Here is a 25,562-nt window from a genome sequence, read left to right on the forward strand (position 1 = left end):
ATCTAACACCTCATATGCAAAATCTATCCAGCCGTTTAGGCTGTACAGCGTGAAAAAGAAATGGACATACATACATACACTTGAAAAACAAAACTCTCCCGCAGTCGCAATGATTGGACATTTAATACAACACGACAACATCTTTAAGACCATTTTGGAGGGAAATATCGAGGGGAAGAGGGCAAGAGATCGACCTAGGCGCAGTTACATGGACCAAATAAAGGAAAAGGCCGGTGTCGTGTCATATAAGGAAGTCAAGGAGCTGACTTACAAAAGAGGTGATTAGAAGATACTCCACCAACTAGAGTATAACTCTTAAGTTTGATGACGACAGATGTAAAGTGTCAGATAGTACAAAAAAAAACTTAAAAGTTTATTTTTGCTAAATTTATTACGTTTTGTCAAAAGTTACGGTACAAAAGTTGATGTTTATGACGTTAGTAATCTAAAGGTTGTTAGTATTTTAAAAATAATCCTGTATATGACACTGCAACTTTGTAGAAGTTTTTGAAAAGATTTCATTCGGAATCGCATATTACATAATATAACGTAATACGTTAATGGATCAGAATTATTTCAATTATTTGCTGTGCACGGTCAAACGTATTCAGGTTTTTTTGCGCCCCCGTGTTTAAAGGACAAATTTTTTTGTGAAATTTCCAATAATTACGTTGCAGGAGCAGCATTTTTGCTTAACCATTTCATGGACAGTGTTTAAAATAGTACCTCACACAAAAATATCAATACTTTGATTATTAATACAAAGATCGAAGATAAAGAAAAATTTCTTCAAATCGATGGGGCTTGAACCCGTGACGACGCTGCTCTGACCAACTGAGCTGCAGACCAAGTTATCGAGTTGACTAAATTCTACTGTTTTTTATTGTATTTTTGTACTGGTTATTCGGCTTTCAGCGTCGTACTTTTTTTGATATAGTGCTTATATTGATTAAATATTAAATTTTCAATGTATTTACAAATGCAGGCTCAGATCGCTATAGAGACGAACGGAAGTCGAGATGAAAGTATAAGCATGGAAAAGATTATGAAGGCATTGAATACTATGAAATCTGGTGAAGCTGCGGGATATCACAGAATTGCTGTTGAAATGCTGAGGGCTGGACAGGGTGTGATCGATAGTCAGCTGTACCGTCTTTTCAACCTTTGTTGGTCAAGCGGCCGGAGTGCCAGGAGACTGGGGCAAGGCTGTCATCATACCATTATATAAGGGAAAGTGATAAGACTATTAAGCAACAAGACTGCAAAAATTACCGCGGAATCAGTCTTCTCAGCATTGTCGGCAAATTATATTGATTGAGAGACTGAAGAAAGAACCGGCAAATAAAATTGGGCCGTGCAAGCGGGATTTAGAAGATGAATGGGATGCTTGGATCAGGTCTTCTCCTTGCGTAACACAACCGAAACGTTCTTGGCTAAAAGACAAAAAGTCTATTGCGCTTGTATAGACTTGGAGAAGGCTTATGATAGAGTGTCAAGGAATTGTGGTCGACATTGCCTATGTATGGTGTGGACGGCAGTCTAGTTCAGGCACTGAAATCTCTATATGAGGATTCTAGTGCCTGTGTCAGAATAAATGGTGCTTTCTGACTGGTTCGATATCGGGAAAGGTGTTAGACGGGGATGTGTAGTGTCGCCATGGCTGTTCAAACTAATTATGGACAATTGTTTGAAAGTTTTGAAAGAGAGTACGTGTGGGCTCAGAATGAATGGTTTACTCATTAAGTGCCTCCTATACGCCGATGACCAGGTGGTATTACCGTCGTCAGTGGAGGAGTTGCAGGAGATGGTAAATATTATGCATGGTGCTCTTAAAAGGAAAGGAATGAAATTTAATGTGGGCAAGACGAAAGTAATGGTTTTTGAAAGAGAGGAAGATATGACGGATTGCACGATATTGATTGAAGGAGACAAAGTGGAACAAGTGAAAGAGTGTGTGCATTTCGGTTCTATGGTTTACGTGTGATGGAAAATGTGAAAGAGACATTGAAAGAAGGTGAACGTAGGGAATCACGTGAATGGTGCCTTGCATACTTTCATGGGCAGCCAGAAAGTGTCTAAAAAGGCACGATTGGCTGTGCATGTGGGGGTGCTGGTCCCTACACTTATGTATGGTAGTGAATGTTGGGTTTGGCAGAAGAAGCATGTAATGCAAAGTAGAATTAATGCAGTATAAATGAGAGCTTTGAGGAGTATGGCTGGAGTGACTCGGATGGATAAATTACGGAACAGTGTGATAAGAGAGCGTTGCGGCGTGGAAGAAGATATAGTGACAAAGATAGAGAAAGGCATGCTTAGATGGTTCGGACATGTAGAGAGAATGAATGAAAGAGTGACGATTTATAAGGCGAGTGTGAGCGGGCAAGTTGGTATGGGCCGACCAAGGCGAACTTATCATGACCAAATTGAGGCCATCCTAAAGAAGGGCCAGGTCAAGAGGACCCTTAACCGACGAGCGTGTATGAAAGCATTGATGCGTGTTGATGAGGCGAAAGACGTGAGTCAGGATCGTAGCAAGTGGAAGACTGTTGTCTCTGCCTACCCCGGTGGGAAAAAGGCGTGAAGTATATGTATGTATGTGTATGTCTAAGTTATTGAATTTTATTCTGACTGCCTGTCTGGTCTGCCACGCAGAGGTCCGGGGTTCGATTTCCGGGCCGGGATACATATATGTATGACCTAAATTTAAATATCTCGTGAGTTTGGCTATAATTTGTGGTGTTCTATGTGAGTGTCCATGGTACCCGCAACACAGGGTTATGAGCGTTAAAAAAAACTTGTTGCTGACAACTAACTGTCACAACTACACAGAAAGTACTTTTAAATTGCACTGTACAGCCCGTAGTTGTTTTTTAAAGATCCATTATAGCGAAACGGGCACCCCGTAGTACTTATCATATTCTAATATTGAATTTTACTGTAAAGCTGTTATTATCCATGGACGGGTTAAGAAAACTGACCGACATTAGTATTGTTGGATCCTTATGAGTCTATACAATCTCAAATGGCTTTGGTTGATTCCGCATAACAATGAAATTGTTGAATGAATCACTTTAGAAAAAATATATAGTAAAATTGAGGGTATACACTGATTACTATATGGTGTGAAAACACGGTTCCTGGAAATTTTCACGATAGAAAAAAATCATAAACTTACCTCGAAATTTTACAACAAAACCGCAGTATTCAATAGGTACTTCACATATATCAATGATTCTTTTTTATATCAACTGAACTAAATAGACACGTATAGGAACTATACGATATACATGTTTCAAATGGTTTTAATTTCGTATTAAAAAAAATTAATTCTGAAGCAAAATGAACCATTAAACGGGTAAAAAATTTGAATTCGGGCAAAGGTAGTATCGACTCCTAATCTTGCATTTAAATGAATCACATCGGATAGGGCTTTCGTGATGTCACGTATCAAAAAATAACTCTTGTGGTACGTTAATTTAAAGTACTTATCGCTTTTACTTTCCACTGTTTACGGATGTCAGTAACGGCCAACGTTATGGATGCGAGGAATTGAATCTTTCATTTCTTATTTAGCATGATTTATAAGCATGAATTTGTGTCGGTTTTTCATGTACAGCAACTGGGTTATATCTGAAAGCTTCAGTGTCTGTTTAGTTTCAGTCAATATTTTATGAATAATATTGTTGCCTTACTTTCTCCAAGTTATTCAGGAGATGGCAAAACTTTGTATTTATTTTAAATTTCTTATCAAGAATGTTAATTTTAGATACATTACTTTAAGAACAGGTAAAAAGCCAGTGAGTAATATGATGTGAAAATAGCCTGCAACATTTGTATGTATAATCCATTTTTTGCATTTCAGTAAATTTGTGTTTTAAGATACGAAGTTGAGAAAGTAAGGCAACAAATAATAGTTATGCTATTACTATAGTAAAAGTTTATTAACCAAGTCGATACACATCAAATAGAAAAGTATAAATGATGAGACAAGAGGAATATATAAGGTGCTGTGTATGGTATAGGGTGCTGAAAAGAATATTTCTTATTTAATTAACACGTTTATTTATGCAACGATTGGTAATTTAATTAGCATTTGCAATACGGCACGTTGCGTTGTCATTCTCGGGCTGTGATGTGGCTTCACGGTCTGTCAATTTAATCAGATATAAATGTATAGAATAAGTTTGGTATACTTATTTCTCCTTTGAAACACCACGACAAATCCCGCGGGTCTAGCACCACGTCCCTCAAACGTTTAAATATAATTATTAATATAAAGATCGGATATAGGGTTAATAGTCGGTTAACGAATATTATATTTTCAAATAAATTTTGTGATATGATACTTTATACTCGGTTGTGGAATTTAAAATCAAAAATGTAAACAAACAATTGCCGCTGTGCAAGGGATACCTCCCAGATCATAAACACGTTTTCTAGTACCTTTTAATAAATCTGTTAATACTGATTCTGTTCTTTATAATTATTATTACAAATATATAACAAAACCCTAATAAATATATAACAAACACTAAGAAAAATCCTCCGATCCGGTTGGATTTGCACCAGCGCCTCCAGCATACCGTGTTGACGCTCTCTCAATCGAGTTACGGAATGAATTAGCAGACGTTATGATTTTTTGTATTTGCTTGTTGCAGATCTTTGTTTTTAGTTTTAACGACTTTTTGTCGTAGCGGCATCTGTGAGAAATCTATGAAACTTTTACAGCTACCAACGGTTGATCTTTGTATTAATAATTATAACAAACTTGTGGAATAATTTCATTAAACATATTAATATCATGATAGTAAAACATCGTGATATTCAATAAAATCTATAAGTTTCATTGCTATTATCCCGATTGAGGTCACTTCGGAGAACATGAATTTATAATGGAAACATTGTACCATCGCCAATGACTAAAATTAAATAGTCTTTATTTATTCAATTGAAATATACTAATTAATTTGTAGTTAGACGTGGGAATTTAATGGCGTTTCCTTGTTGCCATTGGCGGTGGTTTTAATTTAAAATTTGTAATTTGCGGTTGGTAGACTCCACTTATTGCCAGTTGTATTAAATTATTACTTGTAACTGGTTATTAACGGTAGTACAATACAGGTACCTATATATCTGCGAAGTATGTTTTTAATACAGTCTTTGCTTTCGAAAATTGAACCTGTCAAAACTGCGAGACTTGTCTTAAGTTTTAAGACGTTCTGTGGCAGTGACGTAGGGAGTACCCACGCCTTTAATGGTCTCAGAAAGTGACGAAGTGTTATTAAATTTACACAGCAGTTCACGTAGGGTTTGCCATTGCATTCCGTCTGTGATGTCCTCCAGTCCTTTTGTCTTGGACGCCGAGCGCAACGGAGAAAATGTAATTTCCATTTGTTTACTTATTCAAAAGTTCAGTGCTTTATTTTGATGAACGGGTGCTTCGCTTTGTTTTAAGTTTTTCGTGGAAAAAATTGAATAAGCTTATTTCGTATTTCTCTTTTGAATCTTTATAATATCTGCTGTGGTGAATACAAACTTGGCGGTGGTAGAGTTAATTAGGTAGTTGTATAATGGAAGTTTGAAATGGGGACGTTTTATAGAGTAATAAAAGTTATTTTTGATCGCTTGGGACTTAACGTCGCTTTAAATTAGATCCGGGAATGGCTTAAAGAACATTTCTATTAAAATGAAAAGGTTAAGAGTTGGTAATTACTTTCTGAATTAGTAATTAACACGTGTGCTCCTGGTACCTATGTAATTATAGAAATGATCCGTTACTTTAAAGAGATAAGCACCGCCATGCGCCAGATGTTACTTTTAGAAGACGTTGATTTGTTTACGAAACTCCTAGTTTTATTACTCAGTAGTAACTGACCACTCGTTGAAGATTTACAACCTTGGTCCGGCCAAGACGCGATTATGGGAAATTAATGTGTCGTGTCAAATAATGGTTAACAGCTATCGATACTAGAGTAGCGATGTGTTTCGGTTTTTTACTGCCAGAAAGTTGTGTCGTGTAACAAGGCACAGTGATGTTCAGACGCTTGGGAACACCCTTGGTCACACATAAGTACGCAAGTTTTGTTATACCATAAGATCTAAGTTGGCAAGTCTCATGTGCCTGCATTTCACTAGCACCCTTGCCTTTCGAAACCGGAACGCAGTTATGATTATTAGTCCTAATTAGTCTCAGGGGGTCGGGCGCAGAGGCAGTGCCCCTCAGATCTTTGTGATTTAAAGCTCTGTGTGGCACTGCAACTGTTATGGATAGACGTGACGCATACCACCAGGCACACTACTTGTTCGTCCTGTCACTTAGTATAATAATAATAAAACTAAAAGTTCATTTATGTATTGTGTGGAAGTGACTGTTGCTCAAAATTGTTCTAGAATGTTCGTTGTGCCATCAAATGACACATGTGGATTGTGGAATGCACAACATAAAGGCATATCATTCCGTCTCGTGATGTGATTTGCGCCGGCGGATGTTTTATTCTATCGGGAGATAGTTATGTTGTTTTTAAATAATGATTTTGTTTTTATGGAGATGTTACGAAGGCAAAATTTGCAGGCGTAGTAATGCGAGAAATGCTGCACTGACATCTGATAATAATCTATCGTAGTTATAACAGCGATTGCCTCGTTGAGAAAACATTTTCCTTTCATTTAGGAGCTCTGAATTCAGTTTCCAGCAGTGGAACCTTTGTCTCTGTTGAAATCACTTGCAGTGGAGTTAAATAATTAATCACTTATATTAACGGTGAAAACGTGATGAAACTTGCACGTTGTAGAAGGTTTAACCATAGTTCGAAGTGATAATTATTATCGATAGTTATCATTAATAATTATCAATTATTTTGATATTTATAACATTTATTCGAACAACAAAATGTTACCGCTAACAATGTCGTGCTATGTGTTTGTATCATAGACGAATACAACAGTATGGATAAATTATCAGATTGGGTATATGGGATAATTATTATGATAATTATCAAAGAAAGTTAAGTTAAGAATCTCGATAATTTCGAACCTTGAGTTCAACCTTTCAAAATAGTCCCCAATCCAAATTGGGCCAACGTGGCGTACTATGGCCGTCTTTAGAGAAGAAACTTGCCCAGCAGTGAGACGGCTATGCATGGACATAGTACTAATTGTGTAAAATGTACAGTCTTTCTGCGACGCGAAACCTTTTTCCATCGTTTAAAACTTTTATTTATGGACTGTATTGACCCGTTGACATAGTGCACATCAATTAAGTTGAAATAGGCGGCTATTCCTGGTGTCGTGAGGTTTGCATAAGGTTGCACTGACTGCATTTGTATGCTATCTGAGATTGGACAAAATTGGTTCCAGTAAAATTTAATCTGATTGTAAGAAGCCGTGTTGGTTTGAAATTTGCCATGAGCTTTTCGGTGAGACGTGTTGATGAAACCTGCTCGTCCAGTGACGTTCACTATATTCGGAAAACGTGTGAAGTCCCCAACCCGCATGAGGAGGACCCGTGCCCGACAGTGGTACTTATAAACAGGCAGTTTTTTCCATTATCGCACTGACTTTCCAACCCTGACGTTGGCGGAATCCACATAAAACTTGACTTGATAATGATATTTAACCAAAAATGAGAAACTAAATATGCACACCACTCATCAACGTCTCAAATATTACCGTTTTTTTACCGACTTCAAAAAAGAAGGAGGTTCTGAATTCGACTGTAAATTTTTGGAATGTACCTTACGCGATAACTCATCTATGAACCGATTTTGATTTTTTTTTTGTTGGATACCTCAGTAGTGGTCTCATTTAATGTTGAAGAAAATATTCCACCTCTAAGGTGGCAAACTAGGAGATGAATGACTTTTCAGTGCGGTGTTTTTAGTACTCTGTACTGAGATTATTGCATATCTTGTTTAAAAAGCAAGTAACAAAATATTTATATGAAAAACTTAAAGAAAGAGTGCATGAGATTTAGATTGCGCAATAGGGATCTTATGCTTAAAATGCCAAAAATATCTTTGTCTGCTGCCCGGGGTTGTTTCAAACATTCCACTTCTAAAATTTGGAACGACCTACCTCCTGTTCGAACGGCGGCAGTGTCTCAAACACTACCAACTTTTAAACATAATGTTTTCTGTGGCTGTTTGAAAAGCAATCTCGCGATGCAGGCTTCACGAAGTAGCTTGTGTTTGTATATCTGTTCTGTGTATTTGTGTGTTTGGTGTTATGCTATTTAAATGACTATTTATTACGCAAATTTATTCTTTTCTTTGTCTAATTGTTGATGGTGTCTAATTTTATTTATTTTGTGCTTAATTGTCTACAAAAGAAATAAAACTGGAAGTTCCTTAAGCCTCAGAAAACATACACAGACAAAATATAAACACTACTAAATCTTGATAATGATTGGTCATAGTTTCTAATTTTAAAAGATGCAACAAATACTAGATTGCTAATATAATTTAAACTTTTCCCAGTCGCTTATATACTTGACAGTTTAATACCTTTATTGCAAGTTACGTCGCTTTGATTTTATATTGAAATTTTATGCAAACATGCTGCCATCTTGCGGCCAGTAGCTGGACTAAGACGAACGATTAACATCGGAATCAATCCGATAAACAGAAAATTGATAATTTATTAAAATAAGACTGTTGATGATACGTAATACTACTACGGGTAATATTTTTGGCACTCCAAAACAGTGAAAAACACAATGAGGCATTTTTCTGCGATTGTAGAGAATTCGCGCGAAAGAAAGACACAACCCGTACCATACAAAGCAAAAATGGCGGGCTGAGCTGAAGTAGGCCTTCCGAGACCTAATGTTGGCATGCATTGGACGCTAAATAACCACTTCTACTGTATTTATTGTTCTGTGGTCTACAATGATTTCAATTTTTGTTTGTACGTAACATGTAACATATATATTTCAATTATGTTCCCATTCTCGACGGGCCATGGCAGAATATTGCGAGGGCTATGTAATTAGCATAGTCCTCAGATGCCACAGTTATTTTAACCTGAATTTACTTTTATAAATTTTTTATTGATTTGAAAAAGGAGGAGGAGGTTCTCAATTCGACTGTATGTTTTTTTTATGTATGTTACGCGATCCGATTTTGATGATTCTTTTTATGTTGGAAAGAAGGTACCTCCGTAGTGGTCCCATTTAATTTTGAATAAAATCATCCACCTCTAAGGGAGGCTGTTCACGCATGAAGATTCGTTTTTGTAAATAGCGCCTAAATTTTATTATAAGGAGCAATTATTTTAATGGTTGATTTTGCTATTCTCCAATTCAAGGCGTTTTTCTCTCTCAATATACTTTGAGTAGTCAGAACCGATTTTTATTATCTCCTGTGTCAAGTTCCGTGTAGTGGCGAACTAAGGGATGAATCCGGGTTTACGCACTTTCCGGTAACCGATTTCAATAAAACTTAGCAAATAGATGTAATTCCATGTACACACGCCAGCACATCAAGCTACACATTGACGTATATTGTTCCGTTGCATTGGAGGCGAATTTCGAACAAAAATGTGTAGTCTGGTGTGCCGTTGTCCGTACTTTTGAGGTCGGTTTTTTTAGTACTCTGTACTGAGATTATTTATCTACTATGATGTAATCTAGCCTTGTACTCTCGTTCTCTGTCTGACATCCGTGCGAAACAATTACTGTCAAGTAAGTTATACTCTACCAAATAAAAACAACGCATGACGACGTGAATGAAGCTTCATACATTTGGTTTTTAATTTGGTCAAGTATTGCTTATTTTCAAGAAAGAGGTCAATCGTCGAATCCGACTCGGCTGGGCAGCGTTCGGGAAATTACGCCATATCTTCTTGTCCAAAATACCACAGTGACAAAAGTTTTCGACCTGTGTATGTTGCCAGTGATGACTTGTGGCACTGAGACGTGGTCGCTCACTACGAGCCTCATAAGAAGGCTCAAGGCACTCAAAGGGCAATGGAAAGAGCTATGCTCGGAGTATCGTTATGAGATCGAATCAGTAATCAGGATATTCGCAAGGGAACCAGAGGAACCGACATAGCCCTAAGAATTGCAAAACTTAATTGGCAATGGGCAGGGCACATCGCTCGCAGAACAGATTGCCGATGGGGCCGAAGAGTTGTTGAGTGGCGACCGCGTATTGGTAGACACGGCGTGGGCGGCCACCCACATCGTTGTGGCATTCATGGGGGAGGTCTATGTTCAGCAGTGGACATCTTTTGTCTGAAATGATGACGATGATTACTTATTAGACAGTAATTGTTTCGGACGGATATCGGATGGAGAACGTGAGTAGATCCATTAATCCGATTTAACCAAGAACCGCTTGGCAAATGAGGTAACCTGTACGATGTTTCAGATAAATTAATAATGAATTCGTCCAATCAGAGTTTTTTTTTATAATATAATTTATAAATAAATTACTGCTTGGCGGCAGAAATATGTAAGGTGGTAGAAATTCCCTGGATGAACTCTTCCACAAGGAGCTCTACTGCTACTTAGCTTCTCGATTATTTGAAATAGTAGTTTTCAAATTATGATTACAAATAAATCTTGTTTGTTGTTGATCCCGAACGTGATGTGCTCGTGTTGACCCGGGTTTTCAGTCCTTTAATGCGTAGATCCCGCGGGGCTGACTCGCGCCGGTCCGTAATTACATTTACCCGTTTGGAAATGCTGCCGGATGTTAAGTAGGCAGGCACTAAAATCCATTCCGCGGTTACATTTCTGCCTGTCATACTCACTAATTCGACGAGGTGAAATTGAAATCGACCAAAAGCCTTCAACTGGTGAATACGGCCATAAACGTCTTTCGTTACTTAGTACACATACGTAGTACGGTCAATTGTACACTGTTGTGCGAATATAGCCTCCAGTGCAACGGAACAAAATCCGTTAGGACACGTTCCCATTATGCCGTAACGTTTTATTTATCGTTGGACGACTGTCGCGTCTGGCCTGTTCCCATATCACGACTATATGTCGTGACTGTGTCGTGGACGTTATTTTATTGTTGACCGACTGTCGTGTCTGGCTGTTCTCACTACATCGTGACGACAATTTATCGGTTCACGGCCGCCGCTCTGTCGTTCGCACGACAGACTGTCGTCACATTTTTAGCGTGACGTTTTATGTATCGTCAGACGACTGCCGTTCTAGCTCTTCTCATTGTCACGACTGTCTGTTGTCGTATGTCAAATAGTCGTGTACGACAGTTAATCGTGTCGTTCTATGTGCGACAACCTTCATTTAAATATACAAGTCACGACATTTACACTGAACGACTATCTGTTATCACGACTTAATGGGAACGCGCCCTTAATGTGTAGTTTTATGTGGTGCTGTCTGTACTTTATTACGATATTGCTACAGCTTTTTAAATAACGATTGTACACAGGGCAGCACGTCGCGCTATCATTCCCGTTTGTCTGCGAAATTGAATAGGGTTGAACGGTCAAAAGTTACATACTTGAATTTGAATTCACTTTCGCATAGTTTTATTTAGCTTCCAAATACAATTTCACTTATTGCCCCTTTGGCAATAACTGCCTATGTGACCGAACGGTTACGTGCTGGACAGCCACCCAGAGGTCCCGGGTTCTATTCCCGGGCCGGGAGAAATATTTGAGACGCCTATATTTATTTCTCGCGTGAATTTGGGCGCAATTTGTTGTTGACTATGTGGTGTGTCCTTGGCACCTGCAAACAGGGTTTCTTTAGTGCGGGGCTATGAGTGTGTGCGTTATTATTATTACTACTTCTACTACATTACATAGTTTGTTGGATTTTATATTTCGACACTTTTAGTCAAGTAGTCATTTTCATTGTATAGTTCCTTTATGGGCGTGTTCAAAACATAAATGTTCCCATCGAAAACATTGTGGTTGTATTTGTATGTACTTCTAGCGGGCGGTATCCCGTGTAATATTAGTAATAAAAACAGATATTACGGCATTCGTGCGTTCTCTGTTTATAGGTCCCTGCAGAGTCCAATTTGTCGGGAGGGCAGTCCGACTGCCCGATAAATTGTGTTCTGCTTAGTGGCTAAACAAACAGCATTGAGTGAACCGTCGGCATTTTCAATCTCGTGTAGAGCTATGTGCACACGGCTGAACCTCTAGTGGCTATTGTCTCGAAAATCATACAGCGTGCTCTATGCGGTCGCATTCCCCTTGCGGCCTTTTCTAAAATTTAAACTCGATTTAAAAGAGAGGAAAATACAAAAGTATACTAACTCGGATAATTTCCTTTTGACTCGAAATTCTTTTATTCAAACTTTAAAAACTTTGCACATTGTGAAAGAATATGGAGACATGTTTATTCTCTGATGGGATTATAAGCCCCCAGTTCATACACAAGGCGAAAGTTCCCGTGCGGCCGCCGCGCGGCGATCGCCCAGTTACCTAACACGCCTTCATGTACGTTAATGGCGAATCTGAATTCTATTACTAGGCAACAACATTCAAATTCCTCTGAACAATACAACCGCCTGGCCACCGCACGGCGGGCAGCCGCACGCACCGCCGTGTAGACCAAAATCAAGCCAGACTCGCCCGCGTGACTGGAACGCTCATTTAAGTTGAAACGTAAATATTAAACAAATAGAGCGTATTTTGCCATGACACTTAGACGCACGCGGTTGCTGTGCGGCGGCAATGCGGGGTGAGTGCGATGTAATTCGTGGTAAATAAATGCGCCCTAAAGGCCCTAATGTAAAATGTTACATGAATTTATTTGTTTTTGTTTTCAAGTAAGAATTGGAAAACTTTTTTTTATGTCACCAAGAGACAGGACAAATAAATCGTGCGCCTGTTTGCAAGCGTCACGCCTATGCATAACAGTTGCAGTTCCACTCACAGCTAAAAATTGCAAAGATCTTAGGGTCACTGCGCCCGTCACCCTGAGACAGAAGTTGATATGTCCTATGTCCCTACAAAACCGGAACGCAGTATTGCTTACATTAAGAAATAGGTAAGGTGGCAGTACTTCCCTTGATGAACTCTCTCACTAGGAGCTCTGCTTAATTATATAATAATAATAATAATAATAACGCACATACTCAACATACCCCCGCACTAGGGAAACCCTGTGTCGCGGGTGCTATGGACAGACACATAGACAACCACAAATTACACCCAAACTCACGAGAGAAATAAATGTAGGCCATATAAATATTTCTCCCGGCCCGGGAATCGAACCTGGGACCTCTGCGTGGCAGTCCGGCATGGTAACCGTTCGGCCACGGAGGCAGTCATTCAATCAGTCAGTCAATAATAATATGCCAGACAATCACACCAATTGCCTGGTCTCAAACTAGGGAATTTCTTGTACTATGAGTACCAGAGCAACGGTATTCACTTTGGGGCACTTCGCAGAACAACCAGACCAGAACCAATTTAGAAAAGGTAATTTTCTAATTTGGTCCTATCGGGAATCCAACCCGGGACCTCCTCAACCAGCGCCCACAGTATGAACCGTTGGGCCACCGAGGTTGTCAAATTTATGTATGTCTGAGCTCATTCTAGGTTTGTCGAACAAACAGAAGCCATCTGACATGGATTACTGTTGCTATGAGAATTGACCGTAGATTTTGATCGGTCGCGAAGCAGCGGTGAAGTTTACTCTATGTTACCTGTTACAGTGTTTCAATTTGTTTTTGAGCATTGAAGTTTATTTTTAACCGACTTCAAAAAAGGAGAAGGTTCTCAATTCGACTGTATGTTTTTTTATGTATGTTACGCGATAACTCTGGTATTTGTGAACCGATTTTCATGATTCTTTTTTTGTTGGAAAGAGGACACCTCCATAGTGGTCTCATTTAATTTTGAAGAAAATCATCCCCCTCTAAGGGTTCACGCATGACGATTCAATTTTAATAATAGCGCCTAAATTTTATAAGGAGCAATTATTTTAATGGTTGATTTTGCTATTCTCCATTTCAAGGCGGTTTTCTCTCTCAATATACCTTGAATAGTGAGAACCGATTTTTATTATCTCCTGTGTCAAGTCCCGTATAGTGGCGAACTAGGGGATGAATCCGGGTTTGCTCACTTTCCTGTAACCAATTTCAATAAAACTTGGTAATTATATGTAATTCCACGTACTTCTCATGTCGGTTTTTTTAGTACTCTGTACTGAGATTATAGATTATTACCATCTTTTAGTCGGTAATGAGTAAAATCAATCTGTTTTATGAACAACTTTAGACCCTTGTAAAGTGAACTGTTACAAGCCTATTTTCAGGCGTCACCTGCTGTCTGAAAAGTTGTAATATAAGAGACACAATAAGCGATCACGGTAGAGACGCTCGGTATAACACTTCATGTACTAGCACTTATTATTATATTTTTATTCGTGTTGAACTAAACAAATAACAGATTGTTACAGCATCAGAAACAATCTATATACTACTAAGAAAATGTATTGTTATTTTATTTTAGTTTACATTAATTTTAAAATTTCAGTTTTTTTAGACATGATGGGAAATGATCTCCAAGGCATGGTATAATAAGACAACGGTATATGGTAACTCCATACAAAGTAACAGCGCTTATATGTGTGCACGCCCGCCGTGCGCCCTGTACGGACGCACACAATGCTAGTATATATATATATATTAGCATATTATTTGTGAATATTTCCGTATGTCTGAAAAATTAAAAATAAGGATTACAATAAAATGAAATCGAATTCATTTTCTTAATTGACCTAAATTGCATAAAATCATTTGCAATATTTAAAAAATAATATTAAAATTGATTAATTAATAAAATAGTATATATATCATTGTAAAAAATAAAAAATATTACGTCAGAATTTAACTAATACTAATAATTTCGCCCACATTCTCCCCTCCGCATTACGACACCGCACTTGGGGGCTGCCCAAAGTGAGTTGGAGACTTGTGACCAATATCTGACATGCAGGAATTCTTACAATGTTTTACTTCACCTTCAAAACAAGTCCCGTAATTTAGTTTTGAAAAATTACCTAATTTTTCCTTGACTATTTCTTTTTTGTTCTAGGACCCAAAGATCCGGAACGTGGTCCTGATCGGATCTCAAGGCTCGCTCGAGGAGAAAACCGTCACCATATGCTATGGCGCCGACTTCGTCAACGTAACCTTCATCAATTTCTGCTGTACCAGGAAGGAAATCGCTCAGGTAACATAATATCATATAATAGTTAAAGGATTCAACGAAAGAATCGGTTAAAAAACATTTTACGTTTTTATTGCATTAAAAAATGTTTATTATTCTCAACAGAATGAAATATCGTCGCATTTGACCAATAAAATGCGACTTCTAATAGATTTTCAGCCTCTATCTACATGTTTCTATCTGAACAAACGCATATTTCAGGAATTGTTTCTCAAATTTATTACGAATCCAATATAATTTGCTGAATAGCTTTGGCCGGCTGACGAAATTCAACCAGGAATTTCGTAGTCATGGGGTGAGACAGAAGTTTTAGCTCTCAAAACTATTCTTGCAATTCACTCAAAAAGTTTTCAACTATCTGGCTGATGCCACGGTTCAATCTCGTAATATGCCGCCGGTTGTAGTACAGAGACTCGAGAACCTCTGATCAATATGTTCCATAGGACTCCACATTGCATCACTTAGAGCTAAAATAGCTATATTGTGGTTCACCGCAGCAAGCTTGCCTCCGGGCATTGGTTGCCACATTTCTCATGGTATCATTTGGTCGGTGCACAGCATTATTTGTACCTTACTTATTTAGATTTTACTTACAGTTTTAAGAAGTTGTAAAAAGAATGACGATTTTATTTGTAAAGACGTTTAATCTTTCTTATTGCGTCTTGAATAAGATATGCAAAAGAAACAACTCAACTTTTCAAAGAGCTAATTTTCCGAAAGCGTTCTAATCAGCCGAAAGAAACACTTTGTACGTGAACGAGATATTTTTTCATTTCCATTCATAACTCAGTTTCGCATTAATTAGCCGCCGTTACACCTGCGCGAGAGCTGATTGCTAATTTTGCCAAATGCAAATAGAAAGACGATTCTCCGCCAGCGATATTATTCACTGATATTATTAGCTCCAGGACAATGCCTCTAAAATGGTGCATATCGTAATATTTTTTTATACAAATGTATATGGGTACCACTTTTCTCCTAATAAGCGGAGGTCTCCACTTACCACGATCTTAACACACCCTACGTTTCTTACTGCACCATCATTTTTTTATAAATATACTACCTCATAATATAATATGTATAATATATTACCTCAGTTAGCAAATTTTACTGTTTCGGTTTGTTTTTGTCCAGCCGTACTCGTTCTATTCTATTAATTTTCTAACTACGTGTCGTTGTTTTTGTAGAATACTTTAATGCAATGTGAGTCAAATCTGTTTCACTAATAATAATGAATAGTATAGTAGTAAAACATTTGCACTAGTTTTCTTCGCGATACCAAGAATTTTAGCTATAAGACGCAATGAAAAGCATATTAGGCAGGTGGAAGGCATCAAATAAGCTAGAATTTCCAATCTCCTCACATCCTACGCTCATATGATTTCCACTATGCTGGGAACGTGGAAATACAGATCTCTTGTGCATATTTATTCCGTGACGGCACTTTGAAAATACCAAATTTACATAACAGTAACTATTTTTGAACATAGGTATGTTCAATGTTAGACTCACGTCTTTTCATTCAAACATAAAACATGTGACACGTTTTCTGTCAATTCATAGAACCAGCACTGCTAATGTTTCAAAGAACAAAAAATTGGTAATGCTAGTGTTAATTATGACCATCCGTGTCCATTGTCGCACGGCGATGGAGAATTAACTTTGCTGACATTTGTTCTAGTAATAATACTGTCCGTCTGAGTCGTGGATATATATTTAGACTTGTTGCTTTAGGACCATCGGAATTACAGACCGAATTAAATACAAATAGTAAATATATCGACTATTGTTACGTCTCTTTCGCGATGGTCCAGATGTTGCAAAATGTTATTTAAACAAATATAAAGAGTGTGTAATTTCCGTTACAATGTTGTATAAAGTTTAATTATACCTCGTTGCAGTCAGCGCGCCCCCGTACCGTTTCCTTTAATGTGGGGATACTCTGCACTGGACAGAATGATAAGCGAGAACAATAGGATTCCGCCCAAACCCGTTGTAGGCCTTTGGAATAGACTTGTGCCTGATCGGTCCTTATAGGGAGCGATCCTAGTTAATTCAATCGGTCAACTGAACTAGGTCGGTCTTCTAGTTCATCTAGTTCCTTAGTTAGTTAGTTCGTCTTGTCCTTGCTCGGACATTGAACGAAAGCTCGAAAGTAGTAATTTTATTCACATTAACTACTACGGACTTCTAGTATTATGAGGTCAATGGTATACTGTACTAAATATTTAAAAATACAATTAGTATGGAATCGGTACTATTTGATTTTCCTTCATATTTGACAGGTTTAAAGACTGTCATTGTAACTAAATATCTTTTTTTTTTACAAAACAAAATTTTAGTAAAATGATGTGTTTAAAAGTCAGTATTTAGGTACAACTAATTCATATACTCGTACACGTAAGTTGATATTATACATACAGATACCTACCACACCTACCAAAAAATACGAGCACGTACTTTTTTGTAAGCTTATATATATACGCATAATGTAGATACATGTTAGAGACTTAGAAAGAGCTGGCAACGTTCAATCGTGTATCCCACTCGAACTTGTACTAAAAGCAATGAAAGATCGCTATTTGTCCCGCTAGCACCATTCCTACTGAATAAAAGACAGGTGAAATAGCAACGCAGACAGTTCCTAGTTCGTACTGAACTAAAAAGAACGATGAACTATTAAAGCCGTGCAAGACGAACTAGTTCGTATTGGTCATTGTCGGGAATATATTCCTAATAGTTCGTAGGTCATGAACTATACAAGTCTACTTTGGAACCCTTAAATGGAGTATGTATAGATACACAAGATTTGTACAAGTTTGCCTTATCCTCTAATGTCCGCATGACTGATGGCCGAGTGCCAGAGGCATCCAGGTTCTTGACTGTTTCATTCCCTCATTTATTTTCCACCTGTCGCGAATATTTTCTTTGGCATCGGTTTCCGCTGCTAATTTATACCTGCCGCATTATTCATTGTTTTTTTTATTATAATCATGTTGGCAGTTAGGTTAGGAACGAGGAAAATTGTTGTTTTTATTGTTTACTGCAATATATCCTTCTTTCTTGGAAAAAGGTCCTTGCGTAACGCATTAATTGGACACTTATTTTTCGGTAATGGCTTCTCATATGAAAATTTAAACTCGTAAGGTAAAAGGTGTTGGGAGCGGTCCATAAATTACGGAGTGCCCTATTTTTATGGCACCCCACCTAAGGCATTAAGTCATAAGACGGCAGTGATGAATTGAAACGGACCGTGTCGTTATGCGATGTGCCGTGAATGGATGAGCGCTGTGGGCGTAACACACGCGTACAGTAAACGTAGGATTTATATGTTGACAATATTATCTTCGCTTTCTACCAACTTAAACAAGTCACTAATGGTGTATTTTTGTATCAAAGCGCAACAAAACGTGTCGTCGTCTTAGAGTGAATACGTCGTATGTGATTTCTATGTAGTTTTTCAGGACGATGATAAAAATGTGGTGTAAAACGCAATAATGTTCGTAGTTAGCATTTTAATTACTTAAATTATACCTATTTCAGATACTATATTACTTTCATAATATATTTAAACAAGAAGTTAATAAGTTTTTCTTCAATAAAAATCAGTAAAAACGAGCTATGTGAAAACGCGTATGCGAGGTTTTCATTCTAAGGCGACGGTATATTATTTGGCCCGCCTTGCTATCAAGTCAGGTGTGATTGACGACAAATAAACTGACTGCCTTTGTGTGGACGGCTTATGTAGTCTCGCTGACGATCACTGTATTGTATGGGAAACAATATAGGGTGTTATTATATTCTGCTCTCACAACTAACGTAATCGACATTTATAGTGAAATTGAGATATTAACATATGATCTGGGATCTGCCAAACGAGATTTTCAACCCCTGGTAATGAAAGTTGTAACGTGGACTGTATTTTTGGTCGCGAATAACCATGCAAATCCACCTTTAATCTTGGAGGTTAAGGCCTCTCAAACGAATATTAGAACAACATTTTTATAAAAAAAAACGACCTTCGTGGAATTACATTTGTTTGTCAAGTTTCATTGAAATCGGTTACCGGAAAGTGCGAGAATCCGATTTTGTGCGAGGACCAATACCTCGGTACCCTCTTTCCAACAAAAAAAGAATCGTCAAAATCGGTTCACAAATGCGTACCATACATACAAAAAAAGTACAATCGTTTTAGGAGCCTCCTTTTCTTGAAGTCGGTTAAAAATGTAAATTAAATTATACCGCAATCGCGACTTATTGCGAAAGTGGGTACTTTCGTTACATTTTGTCCGAACGCAAAACAATGAAATATTGATGTTTTGATGATGTTTACATATTTACGAAGAACCCCTTCTAATCGGTTTTTAATATCTTATTTCATTTCAGTTTTATTGTTAAGCAAAATCAACGTAATTGAAGTTTTTTTAGGTGACAATAAAACATTAGGCGCCAATATCTTGAAAGTTACCGGAATGCAAATGCGTTAGTTATAACAAGTATGGAAGGAAGTATTATAGTTTTTATTTGTATTTTCTTATGATGATATTGTTTTTCAGTAGCTTATCCTTAGAATTAATTTATTTCAATTATAATGGTACTGAAAATGTATTTGAAACTTTGTAAATGGCTGAATGAGTTTGTAATTTAAGATGTAAACTTTGAAAATAAATAAGTTAAAAAAACAAAAGATTTATTCGCCAATTTTATGTTTTAGTCAAAGTGGGTGGTTGTTATGATATTAGTCATTCAACACTTATCGTGAATTCGTTATACTGCTCCAAACCATGTATAAAATATTGAAATGATGAGTTGTTTGTTGAAATGATGGGTTCTTTTTATTAGAACTTGAGTTGTGTCACTGCTATGTCATTCTTCATTACTCTGTTCGCATTTAAATAAACGCGTGTACGCCTTTTAATATTAAAAATCGGAGTTAAAATCGGATTTTAAGACTATTACCGGTTTTTACTAAATTACCATCACCAGTTACTAGTGATTGGCCGTGTCGGGATTTTAACCAGTAGTCGGCTAAATGTTAGGTAAAAAGTTTACCGAATGCAACACCGGGCCGAATAATTCCGTTTGATTTGACGGACTTTGTCCTGAATTGTAAAATAACAAGTCCCTTCCGCGCAACCCATCCGCCCTGCGAAATGTGTAATCCTTTCTACGTCAAATAACAATAATGTTATTTTATTTTGTATTATTAAAGTATCTTTTTTTCAGGGACTGATTGATATTCCATCTCAATGAAATAAACGGTTTTTAGTCATGTCTATCCATTGTCTATCACTTTTATTCGTTCAATGACTAACTTGAACTTAATAGAAGTATACCATTAAAATGACAACATTTCGTTCGATAATAAGTTAGGTACCGATATATAAAATATACCTAAACGATTTAATGTTTAGTGAAAGTAAGTTCCGCAGAAAGTTCGATGTTTTATCGAATATGCGGCCGAATTGTTCGGTAAACCTGCCGAACTTGACGAATACCGAACATAAAATTTTTCTGGTTTCTTATCGTGGCATGACTTGTTATCTGACTTATTATCCCGATATTGTCACGGCTTGATTGGCGGTCGGGCTCAAGACAATAAGAAAAATATTTAGTATCGGTAGAGTTCCTTGTGAAAGAGTTTGTCTTAATCTTAAAATAAAATCTTAAATTAAAATAAAATCTTAATTACAGGCAATGCAAAATGGGGCTTGTCAACTTATGTCTCAAGGTGACGGCCGCATAGGTAGTGCCCCTCAGGTCTTTGTGTGTTAAAACTCTGAGTGGCACTGCAACTCCTATGGACAGGCATATCGCTTACATATATGAGTTGTTCGTCATGTTACTTGGCGTCATAAAAAAAAGAATAGCCTATCTTGTGATAACAATTTGAAGAGAAGATATAATATGTGTATTGTACGAGTGACTCGATTACTATCTATTATAGGTCCTTGTGTTAATGTGATGCGTTTACTACACGACTGTAGCACAGAACATACGTCATTATTTTCAGCTTAGCTTACGTGCCGTGCCTTTATTTATAGACCTTTTGTGAACGCCCTTTCTAAACGCATTGTGTTGTGTCCTTCTGAGGAACGCAAAAAAAAATGAAACCTGCGATGATTTTGTGGCTTATTTTAATTCTATGCCGCCGAGGAACGTGAAAAGCTTTTGTTAACTTAAAAAGTTTGATTCTTTTCGATGTTTGAGTTTGATATCTGACGAAATTGTAAGCGAGGTCGTTTAAATAACAAAGCGGTGTTTATGTAGTTGTTGTGTATAGGCTTTGCTTTATCTCGCCACATTTTAAACCGCTGCGTCTGAGATTACTGCCGTCATTCTGTAGAAATCGACGCCAACGCTCGAAGCGACGACTTTGAAGTGAGGCAGACTGTATTATTACACGATACTGATTGGAAAGACCCTTGAACGGTTTTAACGTGCTAATCATCTGTTTGATGTTTAAACGTATACTTTGGTACTAATACGATGACCTAACAATTTTTGACAACGTCTTGTTGTCAACATGTTCTGCAAATATTAATGAGTCGCGCAACTAACTATACACATATAGACATACGTATATATGTATTTTAGTATCTGTACACTGTACTTGTGAAGAGTTCGTCCAGGGAAGTACTGCCACCTTTTTCTATTTCTGCCGCCATCCAGTTTTGAAGGGTAAGGGTGCTGTTGAAGTTACAGGCACATGGGACTTGTCAACTTATGTCTCTGGATGACGGGCGCAGTGGCGATGCTCCTAAAATATCTGCGATTTAAAGCTCTGAGCGGCACTGCAACTGTTATAAACAGGCGTGTCGTTTATCATCAGTCGCACTACTTGTTCGTCCCATCACTAAGTATCATAAAAAAAATGTACAGATTATATTGACAAGTCTCACCAGTTTTCAGATGGATGGTAAATGAACTATTTTAAATTGGTTCTGGTCTGGGTGTTCTGAGAAATGCTCCTCATACTCATAGTACAGGGAGTTCGCTAGTTTGAGACCAGGCTATTGGTGTCATTGTCTGGCACGTTATTATACATGTATACACTTCAATCGTAGATCACCAAATAACTTACGAAAAACTGGCTCATAATTTACGTTGAGAATTTGCTTTATACTCAAATAAAATGTATCATATGCCTCAGCTTTATGAAGAGTTGTACAAATAGAAAAACGCGATTGTTGGCGGTATGCACGCTTTCGTAATGCATATGCTTGTAAGATATTTACGAGCAAAAGAGCTTGGACCATTTGTAATGTAGACTCTCAACTCAAGTATGTAATGATAGCATAATGCTACTGTATACGCTCTTTCGCTCGTGAATATCTTACGAGCTTATGCTTACGGAAGCGTGCATCTCTACTTTGTTGCATTTCGTAGAAGCTGCTCTGATTTATCCCGTCGAACAAACGAACGAAGAAATACTTTTGAAATTTACTGTAGTTATTATATGAATGAAGCAACATTAAGTTCAGAAACTTACTTCGACAATCACCATTAAGTTTTGACGCCGAGTTATTATATGCTTTACATCCCTAAACACTATATATTGTGTTTCGGGATATATAAAAAAAAAATGTTTCTGAATTGTACTGTAGATATTATGTGAATAAAGTAACATTACGTTGGGAAAGTTACTTCGAATATCACCAATAAGTTTTGACGCCGAGTTATTAGGTACTCTACATCTCGAAACTATATATACTGTTTCGGGATATATTTAAAAAAATGCTTTTCAAATGTACTGTAGGGACTTTTTGTTTTTTAATAAAAAATATAAGTGCACATTTGACCTCCATCTCACTTGATGGAAAGTGACGATGAGGTCGAGGATGTAGCATGCACATCTAAATAAAGCCTATTTGAAAAGGTCCAAGATATAGCGTTCGGGGAACAAGTCTGCAGGCAGAGAATTCCATTCCTTAGCCGCTCGTCATATAAATGTGGAAGCGAAACGCTTCGTGCGAATCCTGGGAATATCCATGACACACAGGGGTGGAATCCCAGCCCACGTCTAGTCCCCCGATGATGAAAAGGGGAAGGCGGAATCAAATTACGCAATTCCATCGCACACCCTCCGTGATGTATCCTGCAGAATACCGATAAGCTGGCAACACTACGGCGGTGTTCAAGGCTCTGCAGCTTCGCCTCAACTAATTCCGAGTCACCTATAAGCCTCTTAGCACGCTTGCCTATTGAATCCAAGGTGGCCAGTTGGTATTTAGCAGAAGCATCCCATAAGTGAAAGCAGTACTCCATACACGACCGGACTTGTGCTTGGTACAGCTGAAGCAACTGTCCCGGTGTGAAGTAACGCCTCACCTTGGAAAGGATGCCATGCTTCTTGGCTGCATTTTTGGCCATGGAATGAATGTATCTGCCGAAGTTCAGATTGGGCGGCAGGTCCATTCCAAGTAGGTGAAGACGGTCGGCTATCGGTATGGATATATCACGAAAAGTCAGAGTCAGGTGAAAGGGACTCCGTTTAGTGGAGAAAAGACACGCCTGCGTTTTGGTAGCATTAAATTTGATGACAATATTAGCATCGCCCCACATTCTCCACTGACCCTTGCATTGGTCAAGTACCTGTCCACAACTGTGCTGTCATCAGCATACCCAAAGGTACCTGGAATCAACATATCGTTTATGTGCAGCAGAAAGAGGGTTGCGGACAGTACAGAACCCTGAGAAACTCCGGTCGGTCTATCGCCCGATGTTCGGAAGAGTACCCTTCTAAGACCACTCGAATCGAACGTTCACTCAAAATCCGAAATCCAATTGCAAAGGCCAGTGGGAAGGCCATAAGAGGGAAGCTTGTTTAAAAGGCTTGCGTATCAGACCCTGTCGAAGGCCTTAGAAATGTCTAAAGACACTGCAATGGCTTCGCCATGCCCTTCTATAGCCTCGCTCCATAAATGAGAGGCGTACACAAGAAGATCCCCAGTAGATCGTCCTCTTCGGAATCCGTACTGGCGATCACTGAGGAGATCGTTGTCTTCAAGGTACACCAGGAGACGGTTATTAAGTACACGTTCCATAGTCTTGCAGAGTATGGAAGTGATTGAGATAGGTCTATAGTTGACAGGATCAGCTCTGCTTCCTTTTTTAGGCACTGGTTGCACATTTGCAAGCTTCCACAACCTGGGAACTATTTAACTATTAAAGTTATTATGTGAATGAAGTAACATTAAGTTCAGAAAGTTACTTCGAATATCACCAATAATTTTTGACTATATTGTGTTTCGAGATGTATTCTAAAAAATGCTTTTGAAATATTCCGTAGTTATTATTTGAATGTAGCAACATTAAGTTGGTAAAGTTACTTCGAATATTACCAGTAAGTTTTGACACCGAGTTATTAAATACTCTACATCCTGAAACATTGTACATATATTGTTGTCGGGATGTATTTTCCGTAGTAATTTGTACGGTTGGCTGTATAATAAATATTTTACACCCAATTGGTCTACAGTAAAACTGTAATGATAAACATGCTGCACTTCAAGCTCTATGGGACGGTGAAATTGTAAATTATTACCACAATGACGTTAGTAAATAGGATCAATTTACGGCAAGGATGTAACTAAAAAACATTGTGCGAAATCTAGATTGAAATATTAGCATGCCTGACGTCACCGTGGCTGCGGAGATGCCGTTATCAGATGACCCTTAGAACTGCGTAGATCGATTTTTATTATGTTTATTTTTATCTTTTCACACCATTACTGAAGGGTGACATTTATATCGTTTTTAAAACTCTGTGATATGATTGTAAATGATAATATGAATAACTTTGAAAAACACTTGGATGATACTAAATGTTTATACCTACCTAACAAAAAAAAGGAAACATGTGAGCATTACTGCGTTCCGGTACTGGTAAAATTACAAGCGCATGGGATTTGTCAACTTATATCTCAGGGTGTCGGGCGCAAAGGCAGTGCCTCTTAGATATTTGTGATTAAAGTCTGAGTGGCACTGCAACTGTTGTGGACAGGCGTGTCGCTTACCACCAGGCGAACGGCTTGTTCATCCCGTTACTTGGTATCATAAAAAATTTCGTTTTTAAAACTATAGTTTGATTGTAATCGATAATATGAATAACATCAAAAGACAGCTGGCCCATACAAAATGTTTGCACATGTACACCTACCTACTTTATAAATACCTTAATGACTTTAAATATGTTAAGTAAACTAGTGTGTAGGCTTACTACAACGCCCCACTCTTCCACTGAGCAGGACGCTGAAATGCACGCTGTAAACGCTGGTACCTTAATACAAGTCTCTGTATGTTTGGTAGCGCTGCGTGCGCCTAAAACGACGCACGCAATAGTTGAGACAGTGTATTTCTTGCCTTGTGAGAAAGATTAAATTTGCAGTAAA

At 37.9% G+C, this 25,562-nt stretch overlaps 1 protein-coding gene across 1 annotated transcript in view; it reads left to right on the forward strand.

The window, feature by feature from the left end:
* Positions 1–25,562, forward strand: part of LOC113227152 (1-phosphatidylinositol 4,5-bisphosphate phosphodiesterase classes I and II-like) — a 58,393-nt gene that overhangs the window by 12,087 nt on the left and 20,744 nt on the right. The window contains exon 3 of the mRNA XM_026460031.1: positions 15,034–15,171. Within this exon, the coding sequence (XP_026315816.1) occupies positions 15,034–15,171 (138 nt within the window). The remainder of the gene's footprint in view (positions 1–15,033; positions 15,172–25,562) is intronic.

This window comes from Hyposmocoma kahamanoa, unplaced genomic scaffold (genome assembly GCF_003589595.1).
Source record: "Hyposmocoma kahamanoa isolate Upper Pololo Valley unplaced genomic scaffold, ASM358959v1 202, whole genome shotgun sequence".
In the NCBI taxonomy this organism is placed as follows: Eukaryota; Metazoa; Arthropoda; class Insecta; order Lepidoptera; family Cosmopterigidae; genus Hyposmocoma; species Hyposmocoma kahamanoa.